At 39.2% G+C, this 18,172-nt stretch overlaps 1 protein-coding gene across 1 annotated transcript in view; it reads right to left on the bottom strand.

Annotated features, from left to right (window-relative positions):
- The window catches only part of STK3 (serine/threonine kinase 3), a gene marked incomplete at its 5' end in the record, with an annotated part of 303,446 nt that overhangs the window by 278,346 nt on the left and 6,928 nt on the right, over nucleotides 1–18,172 (bottom strand). Inside the window, one exon of the mRNA XM_011952746.1 lies at nucleotides 14,735–14,863. Coding sequence (XP_011808136.1) covers nucleotides 14,735–14,863 — 129 coding nt within the window. The remainder of the gene's footprint in view (nucleotides 1–14,734; nucleotides 14,864–18,172) is intronic.

Below are 18,172 nucleotides of genomic sequence, written 5' to 3'. Positions count from 1 at the left end.
AAAACAGATGCTGGCAAGGTTGTGGAGAAAAAGGAATGCTTACATACTGTTGGTGGGAGTGTAAATTAGTTCAACCATTGTGGAAGATAGTGTGGCAGTTCCTCAAAGACCTAGAGACAGAAATATCATTCAACCTAGCAATCCCATTACTGGATATATACCCAAAGGAATATAAATTTTTCTATTATAAAGACACATGCATGCTTATGTTCATTGTAACTAGCACTCTTCACAATAGCAAAGACATGGCATCAACCTAAATGCCTATCAATGATAGACTGGATAATGAAAATGTGGTACATATATACCATGGAATACTATGCAGCCACAAAAAAGAACAAAGTCATGTTCTTTGCAGAGACATGGACGGAGCTGGAGGCCATTGTCCTTAGCAAATTAACACAGGAACAGAAAACCGAATGCTGCATGTTCTCACTTATAACTGGGAGCTAAATGATGAGAACACATGGACACACAGAGTGAACAACACACACTGGGGCCTATCAGAAGGTGGAGGGTGGAAGGAGGGAGAGGATCAGGAAAAATAACTAATGGGTACTAGGCTTAATACCTGGGTGATAAAATAATCTGTACAACAAACCCCCATGACACAAGAGTTTACCCATGTAACAAACCTGCACATGTACCCCTGAACTTAAAATAAAAGTTAAAAATAAATAAATAAATAGCAAAAATATCAATCATCTAAAAAATAAGAGTTAACATTTTTCCATTATAATTAAATTTTGTATTAAAAACAAAGCCAATAAATACAAAAAAAAAATTAACTATGTCTTGAAGTCAAAGGTAGAACAGAGTGGTTGGAGCTAAAAGGCCTGAATTCAAATCTGTTTTATCCCCACTGCTACTCCATTACCTCTTACACAGACTTGCTCCCCACCGGTCTCCTTTTCTTAGTTTTCTCCCCCGTTCTAATCTATGCTACATACAGTTGACAAGGTACGTTACTTCAAAACAAAAGTAAAATAAGCTGATCATACTGTTCTCCTAGTTAAACAAAAATACTCCAATCATTCTCCATTACCCAAAGGAAAAGGTCTTATCTGCTTCATATCACATACAAGTTATTTCAAAGTCTACCTTGTTACCCATATCTCTGATTACTCTCCATCTCATACCTTAAGTTTCCAGACATACTCAGCTTTGCTAGGTCTTGAGAATTGAAAGTACGTATTTGGAGTTCATAATGTTCACTGAACCATTTAAGAAAAGTGCTTGCTTACAAACTAATGAAACTAAATACGGACTTAGAACTGCGACATATGGGAAACGTAAAAAAAAAAAAAAATTTCTTTACATGTACTCCTTTGAGGTATGGAGCCTACATGGAAACTTTTATAGGGAGTAGTGTTCCTATACCTGGCTGTGCATCAGAGCCACCTGTGACCCAAGCCCATATTCCTTTGAGGTTCTGATTCAGTAGGTTTTTAAAAGCTCTACTGGTGACTCTGATATAGACCCAGAGTTAAGCTTCACTCCACCAGTGAACAGACTGTATATCCTTCAGAAAACAAACAAACAAAACTCTTTCTCTCTCTCTATTTTATTTTTCCTGAGACAGAATCTCACTCTGCCACCTAGGTTGGAGTACAGCGGCACCATCTCGGCTCACAGCAATGTCTGCCTCCTGGGTTCAAGTGATTCTCATGCCTCAACTTCCCAAGTAGCTGGGATTACGGGCCTGTGTCACCACGCCCAGCTAATTATTATAGTTTTGCTAGAGAGGGGGTTTTGCCACGTTGGCCAGGCTCGTCTTGAACTCCTGGCCTCGTGTGTTCCGCCTCCCTCGGTCTCCAAAAATGCTGAGACTACAGGCATGAATGACCATGCCCGGTCAAAAAAAAACTCTTTAAATATGAATTTTCTCATTCAAAATTTTGAAAAGTGTTAAGTAACAATGAATTCAAGATTATGTTCACTGAAAAGCACACAAAAAAATGTACATTTTTCTTGCCATGCACACTAATCGGCAATGCTAAGAGTAGAAGTGACAACTCACGAAAATTAGGAATTCTAACCTGGGCAGCTACCTGAAAAAACAGCCCTATCTCTCCATAAGAGTAAGTCAAGAGAAAAAGTTGGCAAAACGTAAAATTCTCTTCAAAAAAATAATTCATGGCCCATCTAATACCCATGTAAGTAGATGGATCCAAGTCCAACACCTCTACAACATAAAACATGGCCTCACTAACTGTAACCCAGTGAAATATTTAAGCAACTAGAATTAAACAGCCACATGCATTCACTGACCCTCTACTTGGGCCAGGCATTTGACCAGATGTCCAGTATGCACTGGTGAAACACACATCCACAATTTGGTCCCTCACACAGAATACACCAGCATGAATACACAGGAATTAAGGAAGTAAACTCACAAATAAATGATTACTAACCACGGCAAGAAAAGAAGAAAGGGTGCTATAAGATAAACTGGCTGTGACTTTATTTTGTATTCACTATTTCTGCAAATAAAATTGTTCCTAGTTCATATGAAGGAATGAAATGTATTCGTATTCCATGGTAGCCTCTGAGACTTGGAAGGCACTGGAGTATGTAAAAAACCTTTGAAGGTAGGTAAGTGAGCTTTAACAATAAAATGTCCTTCTCCATTGAACGGCTGTAAATTACAAAATCCACAGATTGGAAAAGAAGGAAATGCTTAAACTCCAGAGTTCATATGTATACAGTGGCCATCCTCTGATACTTTCTATGTCAGCACCTTTTATACTGTAAAGCACTTATTACACCTTGTAAGGACTTTGTCATTGACTTTTATCTGCCTCCCCTAGAAGAATAGAAGCTCCATAAAGATAGGAACCAATCTGTCTTGCTTTGCATTTTATCCTCAGTAGCTCTCTTCTCATATATACAAACTGAAGGAGCAGGCCGGGCACGGTGGCTCACGCCTGTAATCCCAGCATTCTGGGAGGCCGAGGCAGGCGAATCACGAGGTCAAAAGATCGAGACCATACTGGCCAAGATGGTGAAACCCTGTCTCTACTAAAAATACAAAAAAAAATTAGCTAGGCGTGATGGCGCGGGCCTATAATCCCAGCTACTCAAGAGGCTGAGGCAAGAGAATCGCTTGAACCCGGGAGGCAGAGGTTGCGGAGAGCCAAGATCACACCACTGCACTCCAGCCTGGTGAAAGAGTGAGGCTCCGTCTCAAAAAATATATATAAAGTTAAAATAAATAAATTAATTAATAAATAAAAGAACCAATGAATAAATAAATCACACAAAAAAACTAAGACAGGACCTAATTTAGGACTCTCCAAGGGAATAACATTTAAGCTAAAATGCAAAACTTAATTAGAAGTTAGCCAGATAACTAAGCACCAAGAACTGCCCTGCAAAGGCCCTAAAAGACAGAACAAAGTACAGTCAAATAACTGAACGATTAGCGGGCCTAGGATAAAGTGAGTAAAGGATACAGTAGGACATAGTGGACTTGCATATGTAAACAGAAGCCTGACCATGAAGGGCCTCAAAACCAAGGTAAAGAGACTGGGCTATATTTGAAATACAGGAAAAAATCAGTGAAGAATTTTAAGCAGAGGAATAACATGATGTAAAGTTTCTGTGGTTGCTGAATGAAAGCTAGATTGTAGGGAAGCAGATGTGAATACAGAGAGACCAATTAAAAAGTAGTGTTAGTCCATGCAGAGATTATATTAAGCATATCTATTTATTTTCTATATTCTTGATGCTTTGACATCTGGGACCTTGCTAAAACTGAAGCGACTGCCCCTCTCAGGGTTAGCTAATTTCTAGAGACAGCAAACTAACTCCCATGGAAGGATGTCTTTTATAGGCACACCAACCTATCTAGAGCCCAAACCTCCAACCACCTCTATGGTTACAGTCTAAGGTCAACTTTTCCCCTGCCCAAATTGCCCCAGGGCCAGATACTAGACAACCAGAGAAAGTCCTATGCACCAGAACCCACTTGAAATACTCAAAGTAGCCAATCCTAAACCTGTTTTACCCTGTCTCACCTGTCCCTTCCCACAGAAACCACATAAAGATTCTTGCCCACTTTTTCCCCCTCACTTTCTCTGCCTCATAACTGACCCTGGTACTTCCCTGTGGAGCCTTCTGTGACACAGCACTCCTCCTTCTCTTGTGAGCTGTATGTGTAACAATGTATCTTTTCCACAGCAATAGTCTCTTAATCTGTTGGCCTCATGATATGGGAGTAATAATAAAGCATACTTTTTTTTGAGATGGAGTCTCACTCTGTCACCCAGGTTGCAATGGCGTGATCTCAGCTCACTGCAACCTCTGCCTCCCGGGTTCAAGCGATTCTCCTGCCTCAGCCTCCAGAATAGCTGGGATTACAGGCACCTGTCACCATGCCCAGATAATTTGTATTTACTAGACACAGGGTTTCACCATGTTGGTCAGGCTGGTCTCGAACTCCTGACCTTGTGATAAACCCGGCTCGGCCTCCCAAAGTGCTGGGATTACAGGCATGAGCCACCACGCCCAGCCCTAAAGCATATATTTTAAAAGAGAGATGTTGGTGGCTTGGATTAAAGTGAGTGTAGTAGAAATAGCAAAGAAAACAAATTCAAGAGATGTTTTCAAGGTACACAGAACACAATGTGGTAGTAGTACAGACTGGGAAGCTGGGAAACAATAAACAAGTTTTCTTCTGTTTTATTTACTGTGCCTCCCTATAATTGCATACAGAACCTACAACTTAAGACTGGCAAACTAAAGACTAAATTTTAAAGCTATCATTTTAAAAAATTAAAAAGTGAGGCCAGGCGTGGTGGCTTACACCTGTAATCCCAGCACTTTGGGAGGCCGAGGCGGGCAGATCACAAGATTAGGAGTTCGAGACAGCCTGGCCAACATGGTGAAACTCTGTCTCTACTAGAGATACAAAAAATTAGCCGGGCCTGGTGGCATGCGCCTGTAATCCCAGCTACTCGGGAGGCTGAGGAAGAAGAATCTCTTGAACCCAGGAGGCAGACGTTGCAGTGAGCCAAGGTCGCGCCATCACACCACTCCAGCCCAGGCAACAAGGCGAGACTCCATCTCAAAAAAAAAAAAAAAAAAAAAAAAAAAAGTTAAAAGTGTTAACACAGCTACCAATAGGCTCAGACAGTTCAAGACCTGAGACTTCTAAACTCAAGTCTATTTCCACTAACATAGATATGCATTCAAATTCACATTTATTTAATTTTTTTTTAAAGTAATTCAAACAACAAACATTCACTGAACTATTAGCAGACACTAGGGAGAAAAACGGAAAAACATTAGACTAGTGACAAAGAATAAAGGGCAGTCCAGGCAATGCAGAACCCCTGAAGGAATTTATGTAAGGAAATAATACAATCAAACTAGCACCTAAATATTATCCTGTGCAGGATTGTCAAGGATCAAACATGATATTGTTCATTCTAGCCAGCAAGTTAACTAACTGCAATTATTTAGATGTTCTAACATCTGTTTTTAAACCATCATGTTGATTATTAATGGCTAGGGAAGGGGAGGAGAGAGTTTCACTCAAAACACTGTACACTCCAGTGTTATATACAGGCAAATCTATAAGATACTGCAGGTTTGATTCCAGACCACCTCGACAAAGCAAGTATCACAATACAGTGAGCTACACAAATTTTTGTTTTCCAGAAAGAGTCCTTGGACCAGGAAGATTCATAGCTGAATTTTACCAAATGTATAAAGAAGAGCTGGTACCAACTCTACTGAAACTATTCCAAGAAAGCCGAGGAGGAGGGACTCCTCCCTAACTCATTCTACGAGGCCAGCATCATTCTGATACCAAAATGTGGCAGAGACAGAATGAAAAAGAAAACTTCAGACCAATATCTCTGATGAACATAAATGCAAAAATTCTCAATAAAAGACTTGCAGACCAAATGCAGCAGCACATCAAAAAGTTAATCCACCACGATCAAGTAGGCTTTACTGCTGGGATGTAAGGTTGGTTCAATATACACAAATCAATAAATGTCATTTGTCACATAAACAGAGGAGATTTTGCAAAATTCTTGAGGGCCCTAATATTTTTGGAATGGGCAATGAGTACTGGCTTCAACTTAAAGTCATGAGAGGCATTAGCCCCTAACAAGAGAATCAGCCTGTCCTTTGAAGCTAAGCAGTGACTTCTCTCTAGCTAGGAAAGTCCTAGATGGCATCTCCTTCCAATAGAAGGCTGTTCTGTCTACATTGAAAATCTGTTGCTTAATGTAGTCACCTTCATCAATTATCTCAGCTACATCTTCTGGATAACTTGCTGCAGCTTCTATATCAGCACTTGCTGCTTCATCTTGCACTTTTACACTATGGAGACAGCTTCTTTGTCCAAGCCTCATGAACCAACCTCTGCTAGCTTCAAACTTTTGTTGCTTCCTCACGTCTCTCAACCTTCACAGAGTTGAAGAGAGTAAGGGCATTGCTCGAGACTAGGCTTTGGCTTAAGAGAATGCTATAGCTGGTTTGAACTTCTATTCAGACCACTCAAACTGTCTCCATATCAGCAATGAGGCTCTTCCACTTTCTTATCACTCATGTGCTCACTGGAGTAGCACTTTTAATTTCCTTCAATAACTTTTCCTTTGCATTCAAGTTTGGCTAGCTGTTTGGCACAAGAACCCTAGCTTTCAGCTTATCTCGGCTTTCAACCTGTCTTCCTCACTAAGCTAAATCATTTCTAGTTTTTTATTTAAAGTGAGAGTTGTGTGACTCTCCCTTTCACCTGAACCCTTACGAACCATTGTAGAATGACTAATTGGCCTAATTTCAATATTGTGTCTCAAGGAATAGGAAAGCCTGAGGAAAGGAAGGGAGATGGGGCCCATAGCCTAGCAGTGATACAGTCAGAACACACACAACATTTACTTCACCATCTTACAAAGGTGCAGTTCGTGGCACCTCAAAACAATTACAACAGTAACATCAAAGATCACTGATCACAGATCACCATAACACATATAATAATAATGAAAATGTCTGAAATATGGGAAGAATTACCGAAACATGACATAGACACATGAAGCAAGCACAAGCTATTGGAAAAACGGTGCTGACGGACTTGATTTGTTCAGTACAGTTGCCACAAACCTTCAATTAAAAAAAGAAATGCAGCATCTGCAAAGTGAAGAAGTACAACAGAGTAAGGTATACCTGTATATAAATTTTAAGGAATGCAGAAAGTTTTAATTCAGACATATGCCTAAGAATTTTGACTAAGCCAGTATATGGACTCGCAGGTTGTATCGGAACCCAGCAATTCTACACACAGTCATCCCTCAGTATCCATGGTGAACTGGTTCCAGGAACGCCACAGATACCAAAATCCATGAATGCACAAATTCCTTATATTAAATGGCACAGTATTTGCATATAACTACATACATCCTCCAGTATACTTTAAATCATGTCTAGATTACTTATTACACCTAATACAATGTAAATGCTATGTAAATAATTATTATACTGCATTGTTTTTTTTTTATTTTTTATTTTTATTGCTTTTCTCTTCCCAATATTTCCAATATGCAGTTAGCTGAATCTGCGGATGCAGAATAAGTGGGATACAGAGGGCTAACTGTAGTTTTATTATTTTTATTATTCTTTTTTTTTTAAGAGACAGGGTATCTGTCACCTAGGCTGGAGTGCAGTGGCACAATCATAGCTCACTGTAGCTTCAAACTCTTGGGCTCAAGTGATCCTTCTACCGCAGCTTCCCAAGTAGCTGCAATTATAAGCATGCACACACCTGAACTAATTATTTTTTTTATTTTTTGTAGAGACAGGGTCTCACTACATTGTCCAGGCTACTCTCAAATTCCTGGCTTCAAGTGATCCTCCTGCTTTGGCCTCCCAAAGCACTGGGATTACAGGCATGAGCCACTGTGCCTGGTTAGTTTTGTCTCTCTTAAATAGGAGTAAGAAGCTATGCCTTTGAAAATTTCACTGCGTGGAAGAACCAGGAACACACAAAGGAAATTACAGACTACACCAGGAAGCAGAGGTGAAATATGATGCCTTAATAACTAGCATGCCAATCACGCACAGGAAGCAGAGGTGAAATATGATGCCTTAATAACTAGCATGCCAATCATGAGCCACATTCTATGCCTTTCTCTTATGCATCTTCTTTCCATTTCATCCTCCTGTCTCATTAATTTTTCCCTTCCCCTATGTAAACACTTTCAGTCCAATAAAATGATGTATCTTGTTCTGGTTTTCTTTTTTTTTGAGGGGGTGGGGGCATCTGGGCTTCCTCTCATCTCATACCTAACGATCACACCCTTTCCATTTCCATCTTCATTTCATAGCTCCCTACACTCTTTACCCTAATGGTCCTCCTCTAGTATCACAACTCAAAATAGAAAGAGTATTTTAAAAAATGAGAAAACCCAAAGGGGAAAAATGGAAAAAGGACCACATACTCCTATCTAACTGTACGTTACTTAAACACTACCCATGATGCAAATTATATGGACTGAATCATTACGTTGAAGCTTCTTATAAAAATCCAAATGTTCTATTCACAACACCCGAAACATGGAATCAATCTAAGTGTCCATCAACAACATCATATAATTAAAGAAAATGGAATACTTTGAAAATACTGCTTGAAAGGTGACTTTTTTTTTTTTTTTTTTTTTTTTTGAGACAGGGTCTGGCTCTGTCACCCAGGCTGGAGTGCAGTGGCATGATCTCAGCTCATTGTAACCTCTGCCTCCCAGGCTCAAGCAATCCTCCCAACCTCAACCTCCCAAGTTGCTGGGACTACAGGCACGTGCCACCATGCCTGGCAAATTTTTGTGTTTTTTTTAGAGAGAGAGTTTTGCCATGTTGCTCAGGCTGGTCTCGAACTCCTGAGCTCAAGCAATCTGCCCACCAAGGTCTCCCAAAGAGCAAGGATTACAGGCATGAGCCACCATGTACAATCAAAAGGTGACTTTTTAAATATTAACTTGAATTTCATTCTAACTGAAGAAAACCATATATTGCTAAAGGTGTATTTTTTAAAAGTCTTCCTAATGTGAGCATGTCATAATTAAAATACTAAAGAAATGGCTATTTTTAATTACATCATTTTCATCAACATCTTACTACAATCTTAGTAGTGTTCTATAACTTAGTAGGTAATATAAATAGAGTTTTCACAAAGGCAATGTGGATATTCTACGGAAACTGAGCTGTTCCCAGCAAAAGCTGAATCACACAGCAATTTATTTCTTGGCCCACCCAAAACTGAATATACACACGAGCTGATAGAAATTGCCAAAGTTTATCACTAACCCTCCAATATGGTGATTTTCAAGCTTTCTATTTTTTTTATGTCAGAAGCCGTGTTCAAATGGAATCTTATCTAGAAACATGAGGAAATAGAACAGGTAAGAATGTAGCATGCTCTGGTAGAAGTCAAGGGGTGCTCAGTGACACCCTGAACAGGCCAGCTGAAAATGCTCTATTCTGCCATAAGAGTTGTCGCTTCTCTTTGCCCAGCAAATCTAACTCATCAATCAGGATTCAGCTTAGCTATGACCTCCCTGGGAAAACTTTCTCTGAACCCCCAAACATGAGGTGTTAGATATCTCTTCCAACCCACATACTTCTCCATATCTATCCCATCACAGCTCTTACCACACTGTGTATTGAAATAGCCTACCCATTCATCTGTTTCTTCCAGCTCAGTGAAGGTCTCTCTAAGGCCTAAGACCCACTCTTTTTTTTTTTTTTTTGAGATGGAGTCTCATTCTGTCACCCAGACTAGAGTGCAATGGTGTAGTCCTGGCTCACTGCAACCTCTGTCTCTCGGGTTCAAGTGATTCTCCTGCCTCAGCCTCCCCAGGAGCTGGGATTACAGGCGCCTGCCACCACGCTAGGCTAATTTTTGTATTTTTAGTAGAGATGGGGTTTCACCATGTTTGCCAGACTGGTCTCGAACTTCTGACCTTGTGATCCACCCACCTCAACCTCCCAAAGTGCTGGGATTACAGGCATGAGCCACGGCACCCAGCCAAGACCCATTCTTTGTTGTATCTCTTGTGAGAGCAAATCAGGGCTACACTTAGGAGTAGGAAGTACTCAATACATACTAGTTGAACAGGTAAAAAGGGGATAGGTGTGTGCCCTGATTTGTAACAACATTATTTCTCTTTGTTTAAATATGAAAAGTTCCTTCTCTGGCATATAAGCACCAGGAGAGTAGGGACTGTGTCAGTTGTGGTTCCTTTGTGTACATATTACCTGGCACATAGTATTGCTAACCAGTTGTTACCTCTACTCCTAGGAATGCCTTGAGAGTGCTTCACTTTGAACTGTTGGAATTTTTTTACAGACACTGCTTTCTTCAACACTGGCCCTAGAGTAGGGTAAATGTGGGTTCTTATTGCATCTCAGTCACTAACTAGCAGTGTGATCTTGGGCAATTCACGTAAAAGCTCTAGGTCTCATTTTCTGTATCTGCAAAACTGTTTTTAAATATGCTTTAGCAATAGAAGACTTTTCCTCAAATAAAAATTTCAAAAGAGTCCCATATATAAAAAAGATAAAAGCAATAATGAGGTTCTCATTCTAATCAATTCTTCAGTGAAGAAAATGCCACTAAAAGTACCTTCTTAGATCAGGGTATGATTTGGAAAACACTAAACTAGCTGACCCACAAAAGTTGAGTCTAGCAATAACATTCCATGATTTATCCATTTAATAAATACTTATTAAATGTCTACTTTGTACCTAGTACTGAACTAGGCACTGCACATTCAGCAATAAACAAAGCAGATGGGCTTCCTGAGATATTTATCCCAACATGTAGTATTCAGCCTATTATTAAATATTCACTTAAAAGAACAAAAAAAAGATTAAAATACCACCTCTGGTCTTTTTATAGAGTCTAGAAAGCAAGGTATTTTACCAAATTCACAAATAGCTGAATGTATTAAGAAAATAGCTAAATTTCAGAAATGCATATCTCATTTTCCCTAACCAAAATTTCAGTGTATTATTTGGGAATTTTTCAATTCATACTGTTTTCTTCCAATCATTTTTATGCTAATTTCTTAATAACACATTTACATTAATACTATTTATTGGTAGCTAAAATCTAAGTTTGTCCCTGTCATTTCCTAATTGTTTTTCTTTTTCTTTTTTTTTTTTTTTTTTAAGAAAGAGTCTCACTCTGTCACCCAGGCTAGAGTTTAGTAGTGCAATCTCGGCTCACTGCAACTTCTGCCTTCCAGGTTAAAGTGATTCTCCTGCCTCAGCCTTCCTAGTAGCTGGAATGACAGGCACCTGCCACCATGTCCAGCTAATTTTTGTATCTTTGTAGAAACGGAGTTTTGTCATGTTGGCCAGGCTGGTTTTGAACTCCTGACCTCAGATGATCCACCCACCTCGGCCTCCCAAAGTGCTGAGATTACAGGTATGAGCCACCATGCCTGGCCCTTATTTATTTTTTACTTGTCCTATCTTTTAGCATTTTAGGATCTTTTAGCCAACTGATTTTTGATCCTTTGCAACTTCATACTTAAAATATGAATTTGACAGTGAAATCTAAAAGGCAGAAACTATTTTTCATCAATATTTGTTTCACCATTTATTTCACTCAACACATATTTGAGAAGTACCTACTATGTGCAAGGCATTCTGCTATAAAGTGATACAAAAGTTCTAGAATTCTATTCACATTTCCTTCCCACTGTATTCTTTACTTTTCTTTCGCTTTAAAAGCCTAAAGTGCATAACAAGAATAAGTACCTGATTTCCCTAGCGTTCCCTCAATCTGTAATGCTCTTCCTCATACTCCTCATACATACCACATTCATTCATTCATTCATCAAAAAGTATACTGCTAGGCACTGAGCAGGTGCTAATGAAGAAAAATATACGGTTCCTTTCCTTAAGGAATGACAAGAAGAATAAAGATAGTGATGACATTTCAGAAGGAAAATCTACAAGACTCAGTATCATCAGAAGCATCATAAAAAGGAATAAAGATGATTCTCAGACTTGCTAAAAGACTAAGTACATGATGATGCCTTTGACACACAGGAATTTGAAAGGCTTGCCTGGAACATTTAAAACTGGTTTTAGAATGTTAAATGTGTAATTCCCTCTGGATAGTCTAGTTGAGTTGCCCAAACAGAAATTATTAAATAGAAGTACTCATTAGTATCTGAGTAACCATTATGTGGCAGGATCCAAGGACACTGAGTAAAATACAATCCCCGAACTCAAGGAACTTAAGACTTAGATGATAGAGAATACAAGTAAACAGACACTTAGAAACTCAGGGAGGTGTAAGCACTAGATGGAACATGAAGGACCGGAGACTCGATTTCTCAAGGCAATGCGGAGCCATGGGTTTTAAACAGAGAATGCTTGATTACATTTGCATTTTAGAAAAAAACACTCTAGCTTCAAGGAAGATAATGGGTTGGAGGAGGCAAAAATGAAAGACAAAGTGAAAAATTAAGATGCTGTTGCAGAAATCTGAGCAAGATTTGACAGGTTCCAAGACCTACAAAGATTAAGGGAAGAGATATGTAATAGTAATATTTGAGACCCTGACTTTCCTAGACAACACTCAAAGTACAATGCTAATTCCTGAACTATTTTTAACCATAATAACAGAATAATGCTGGCATCAGGCAAGTATAAAGCATACTTGATGGCCGAGCACTATGCTATCTCATCTCCTATTCTATATCAAATTGTGGGAACCACAGTTGAGGAATGTATCTTTTTTTTTCTACAACCACTTGAATTTCACATGCTATGGGAAATATGTAACATAATTTAAATATACAGCGTACTCTAAAGAAAAGCAAAACTGAACAGATCCAAGCAGCAACGTTCCTCTAGGATTATGCAATCACTTCATTAGCCAAGAAGCTTACAATCTATAGATCCTATGTATTGTTATGAGAGAAAGCTTTCCATAAATCTCTAATTACAGGGCCCTGAATTGATAAGGGGAGACAATGTGTCCAGACTACCCTGTGTCACCAGCTCTAAGTCACACATGAGACAATTCTTACAAATAAAACTGAAGCTGAAGGTTTCTGGGAAAGCCCCTTCCCTGCTTCTTCCTTTCTTCCTCCTGCCTGGAATGTAGACATAAAGCTGGGGCTATAGCAGCCCTGTCGTAGCCCTGAGATAATAAGCATGAGGACAAAGTATATGCTAAGGATGACAGAGTACAAGAAAAGAAGTCTGAGACCTGGCTGTTCCTTTGTTGCTGCTGTACCAGCAGACCTTTTGTTAAGGGAGAATAATAAATTCCTCTGTGGTTAAGTAACTTTAGGCTAAACACAGTCATAATTTATACACTCTGAATTCCTTATAGAATAAAGCCTTCGCTACTTAACATTGCATAAGACGTTTCTTACCATCCGCTCCATTTAACTATCCAACCTCATTTCATTCTGTTCTCTGTCCCATACTTTCCATTCCAATAATTCTAAGTCTTGTCAGATGAGCACACCCCATTGAGCTGTTTTTACCTTTCTACCTGTCATTCCCTTGACTCTCCCTTATCACTCCATTTCTTCACCAAATTAACTCTTCGTCAGCATTCCAGATTTCCTGGCTCTACTGGATGAGGAAGATGCCCTGCCTTCTTCTTTTCACACTACCCCATGCACCAGTCAGTACAATGAGTGTGCTATATTACAGTTATTTATTTATATATTTGTCTTCCCAACTACACTACTGATCCCTCAAAAAGAAAAAGGTAGCTCAGTTCTTTTGGCATTCTTAGGTCCTGGCACAGTACCGGGTCAACTGGGGATGCTTAGTGAATGTTTCCTGAATGAATTAGATTTACATAAAACATGATTTCTTAATTAGTAAAAGTGATTATATAATACAGACTGCTAAATGATCCCTTTAACATCAAAAACTCATTCTCATCCATAAAGTTGTGCTAAAAATGTCCAGGCTGTAGTGCAGTGCTGCAATCATAGCTAACTGTGGCCCTGAACTCCTGGGCTCAAACAATCCTCCCACCTCAGTTTCCCAAGTAGCTAGGACTACAAGTCCAAGCCACCACACCTGGCTAATTTTTTCTCTTTTAGTAGAGAAAGGGTCTCACTATGTTGCTCAGACTGGCTTTGAACTCCTAGGCTCCTTTACCCTCGATGCTCTGGCCTCTCTAAGGATTGAGATTACAGGTGTGATCTACCACATCCAGTCTCATTTCTGCTTTTAAGCAGAAAAGCTACAAAGAGCTGTAAGTCCTAAAGACACTTGACAAAGCCATCCTCATCTGCCTTAAAGGATTAATCTCACTTACAGTGGGAAGTCAGAAAATGAAAACTAGGCTGGGCGTGGTGGCTCACATCTGTAATCCCAGCACTTGGAGGCCAAGGCAGGTGGATCACGTGAGGTCAGGAGTTCAAGACCAGACTGACCAACATGGAGAAACCCATCTCTACTAAAAATACAAAATTAGCTGGGCGTGGTGGCACATGAGTGTAATCCCAGATACTCAGGGGACTGAAGCAGGAGAATCACTTGAACCCAGAAGGTGGAGGTTGTAGTGAGCCGAGATTGCACCATTGCGCTCCAGTCGGGGCAATAAGAGCAAAACCCCGTCTCAAAAAAAAGAAAAGAAAAAGAAATGAAAACTAAACAGATGATCAAAGAATAAATTTTGTTATACGTTATTAGCAAAACTTGTCAAAACAAGGGTAAGCAAAGAAATAAAATCTCTTCATACCTGTCACATTGCTGCATTATGGAAATTTCTTTGATTATTTCCTGAAGATCTGATTCAACAGGTACTTGTTTAATTGCGACAACTTGACCAGATTCCTTGTGTATTGCTTTAAATACACTTCCATAGGACCTAAAAGAAACCAAGACATTATTTTTTTCCTATCAAACATCATAACTATAAGGTTAAAAGTCTATGAGTTTTCTCTGGATAGTCTTTTTTAGTTTAAAACACTATTTAAAAGATTAAAAAATCAAAGTAAATAAGTAACAATTTTAAAAGTTAATGAATTATATCTTAGCTTTATTGCTTCAACTATAGACTTAAAATAATCAAGTTAATATATAATGAGTAGCTATTTTTCTTATGAATGAAAGAAACAGACTTACGTTTGGTCAACTCAAACAAGCAGCATTAGGAAGACATAAATGGAAATTAAAAGAATGAAATGTACATTAAAAATAGGCAAAGTCTCAAATTAGGAGAAAAGGCTGATCTCAAGGAAAATGACCCCCAGAATATCAAAAAGTCACAAGTCTGTTCAGAGTACCTTAACAGTTAAAACCCTCAGCTAGGGACCACATTAACATCAAAGTTAGAGAAGTAAGGAATCTGCAGCCATCTGCTTCTACCTGATTTACAGATCCAAGGTGTCTTTTTAAAAAGTTCCTTTCACTACCTTTTCCTCAAGAGAAAAACTACATGCTCACAGGTAAATAAAATGAGGAACAGGGTCTAAGTCACTTGCCCAAAACCTGTCTCTGCTACAACTACTGAAACTTTGACAACTGAATATTCAAGCGTTTTAAAAAATAAAACCAAAAAAGGAAGAAGCCATTTGTATCTTAGTATGAATTTAAAAATGAGGTTAAACACTACTATGTACTGAGTTCTTACTATAAACCAGGTCCTGTGCTAGGTGTTTTACATGCATTATGAAATTCAACCCTCACAATCATAAGGAAAAACACTATTATTGTCATTAAAAGATTAGAAACAGACCAGTAGGGCCAGAATTCAAACACATTCTGACCCCAAAAAGCATGTTTTTCTCACCATATTTTTCTACAGAAGACAAGGAAAAGCAAGCCAATGGAAGACACTGAATGTTTCCTAATATTAGAAATCTATACAGAAGACCTTCCAGATTTATAATCTTTTAAAATAAGTGAAAAAGAGAGAAATAAGTGATAAAGCGACTACTTCAATACAATATATTTTATCCTCTCCTCTATTTCTTTGGGCTCTCTGAAGTAATTTAATTTGGTTTGGTACCCAAAGTCACATTGGGCTGGGTGTGGGGGAATGTATGTGTGTGTATCTCCCCTTGAAAGCCGTATGTGTGTATGTTCCTTCAAAAGCTAACACAGAATTCAGTGCTAGATCATCTACTGTCAATGAGGCAACACCATCACTCCTTTCTAAGGACTCTTCAGCATTACAAAAGAGAAGCTGCAATCCCCATTTCTCAGAATCCTTTCCCTGAATGGTTCCTCATTAAAAGTCTGCCAGTGGGAAGAACATGCATATGTGAATGCAAAAAGGAGAAACCATTCTTTCTCCAGATATATTGTAGCAGATGGACTGACAGATATATAGTGCACAGCGGCTTCCTGCTGAGCTTCCAACAGCCACCACTGCTGCAGACTGAGGTAGTTAGTTGGTGGGAGTTTCTCAATACTGCAGGATTCCAGCAGATCCCCAGAGAGCTTTTGAGAAACACCCACTTCAGTGCTTCAGGCTGAGATCTTCAATGCTGACTTCCACCTTCAACCTTCGGCAACAGTTTTCATGAGCTTTGCATCCCTGGCCCCTCCACAATTCATTTGAGCTCCTAACTTTATTACTAAACTCTTTATATCTAGAGTACACAGAGTAGCTTCTCTTTCCTGACTATACCTTGATAGCAATATAGTTTTTGGTAGAAGAAGTGGTTCCAAGGGAAAGAATCTTAAAGATGATAATCTTGAATTACTTCTTTCTTAGATGTTTATATGGTTTGGCTGTGTTCCCACCCAAATCTCATTTTGTAGCTCCCATAATTCCCACGTGTTGTGGTAGGGACTCAGTGGGAGATCACTGAATCATGGGGGCAGATCTTTCCCATGCTGTTCTCATGATAGTGAATGGGTCTCACAAGGAGATCTGATGGTTTTAAAAATGGGAGTTTGTCTGCACAAGCTCTCTCTTTGCCCACTGCCATCCATGTACGATGTGAGCTGATCTTCCTTGCCTTCCGTCGTGATTGTGAGGCCTCCCTAGCCACGTGGAACTGTAAGTCGACTAAACTTCTTTCTTTCGTAAATTGCCCAGTCCCGGGTATGTCTTTACCAGCAGCGTGAAAACAGACTAATACAGATGTGTAGATAGCAATGATTTCAATACAAGTAACAAATAGAACACTGATGGTCTATGGCATTCAGTGGCAAACAGTTATTTAAATTATCACCCTTAGTTGCCTGGAGTCTAAGCAAAGCTTTAAAAGACCAAGTAGCTGAATCAATACAATGTATGGTGAAAATAAAGTATAAGGACTATAGAATGGGCTGCTGCCTCTGCCTGCACTGGAAAAGTTATAGAACAAACACAGCAAGCTAAAGGCTTAAATGTCCAGCTCAAGACTAAGAGAATCAGAAAATTTCTGAATTTCTTAATTCTTACAGAAACAGGGTTGAGATTTCTGAAAAACAAACTCTAGGTATAGTCTTACTGGAGGCTGAATTACATTGTAAGTTGAATTCACATCAGCACCAGGTCTGTTATGTTAAAGTTAAGGCATGTAACAGTAAAGAGAAGTACCTAGAGAACTGGTATTAGGACATTTAGATAGATTCTCATTAATCTGAGTACCTTGAATCCCCAAATCCTATCAAGCCTCCCTTGCTACCAAAAGCAACTCTGCCCTCCTGTCTGAGAAAATTAACTTAACAATGCCTGAAGACTCCACCTCCTGAGGCAGTCACTTTTCAGGAGAATGGAGTGGTCCTCCAGACCACTCCACCACCACTTCTCATTGCTTCCAGACCCAAAGTTATACTCAACTCCATAGATACCAGGGAGACAAGTATAAAATTTAACCCAAGCAGTTACTATTCACACTAAAAAAGCTGCAAGATTTTGCCAATTTTTATCAGAACCCTAAAGAATATGTGTGAGAGCAAATTCTAAGATTTCCAGAGAGGAAGAAATGTATTGCTATGGATGAAAGACCAGAAATTCCAGACTCAGCGTGTTAGCTCAAACAGTTGGGGGTGTCCCTAACAGTCGCTCAGCCAGTTAACTGAAACCCCATATTAAGTGAGATGCTAAGTGAGCCTCAGTACAGACCAAAGGAAGCATATCAAAGGCTCAAGGAAATGGGATACTAGAATGGATATATATTATATGTGCCATGCTCACATACTCCCTAACTATGTTTTCAAAAAGCGTCCAGCAAACCCA

The sequence above is a fragment of the Colobus angolensis genome, unplaced genomic scaffold, assembly GCF_000951035.1.
Source record: "Colobus angolensis palliatus isolate OR3802 unplaced genomic scaffold, Cang.pa_1.0 Scaffold349, whole genome shotgun sequence".
Taxonomy (NCBI): Eukaryota; Metazoa; Chordata; class Mammalia; order Primates; family Cercopithecidae; genus Colobus; species Colobus angolensis.
Note: the sequence above shows the minus strand (reverse complement) of the source record. Positions and strands in the feature narration are given on the sequence as shown.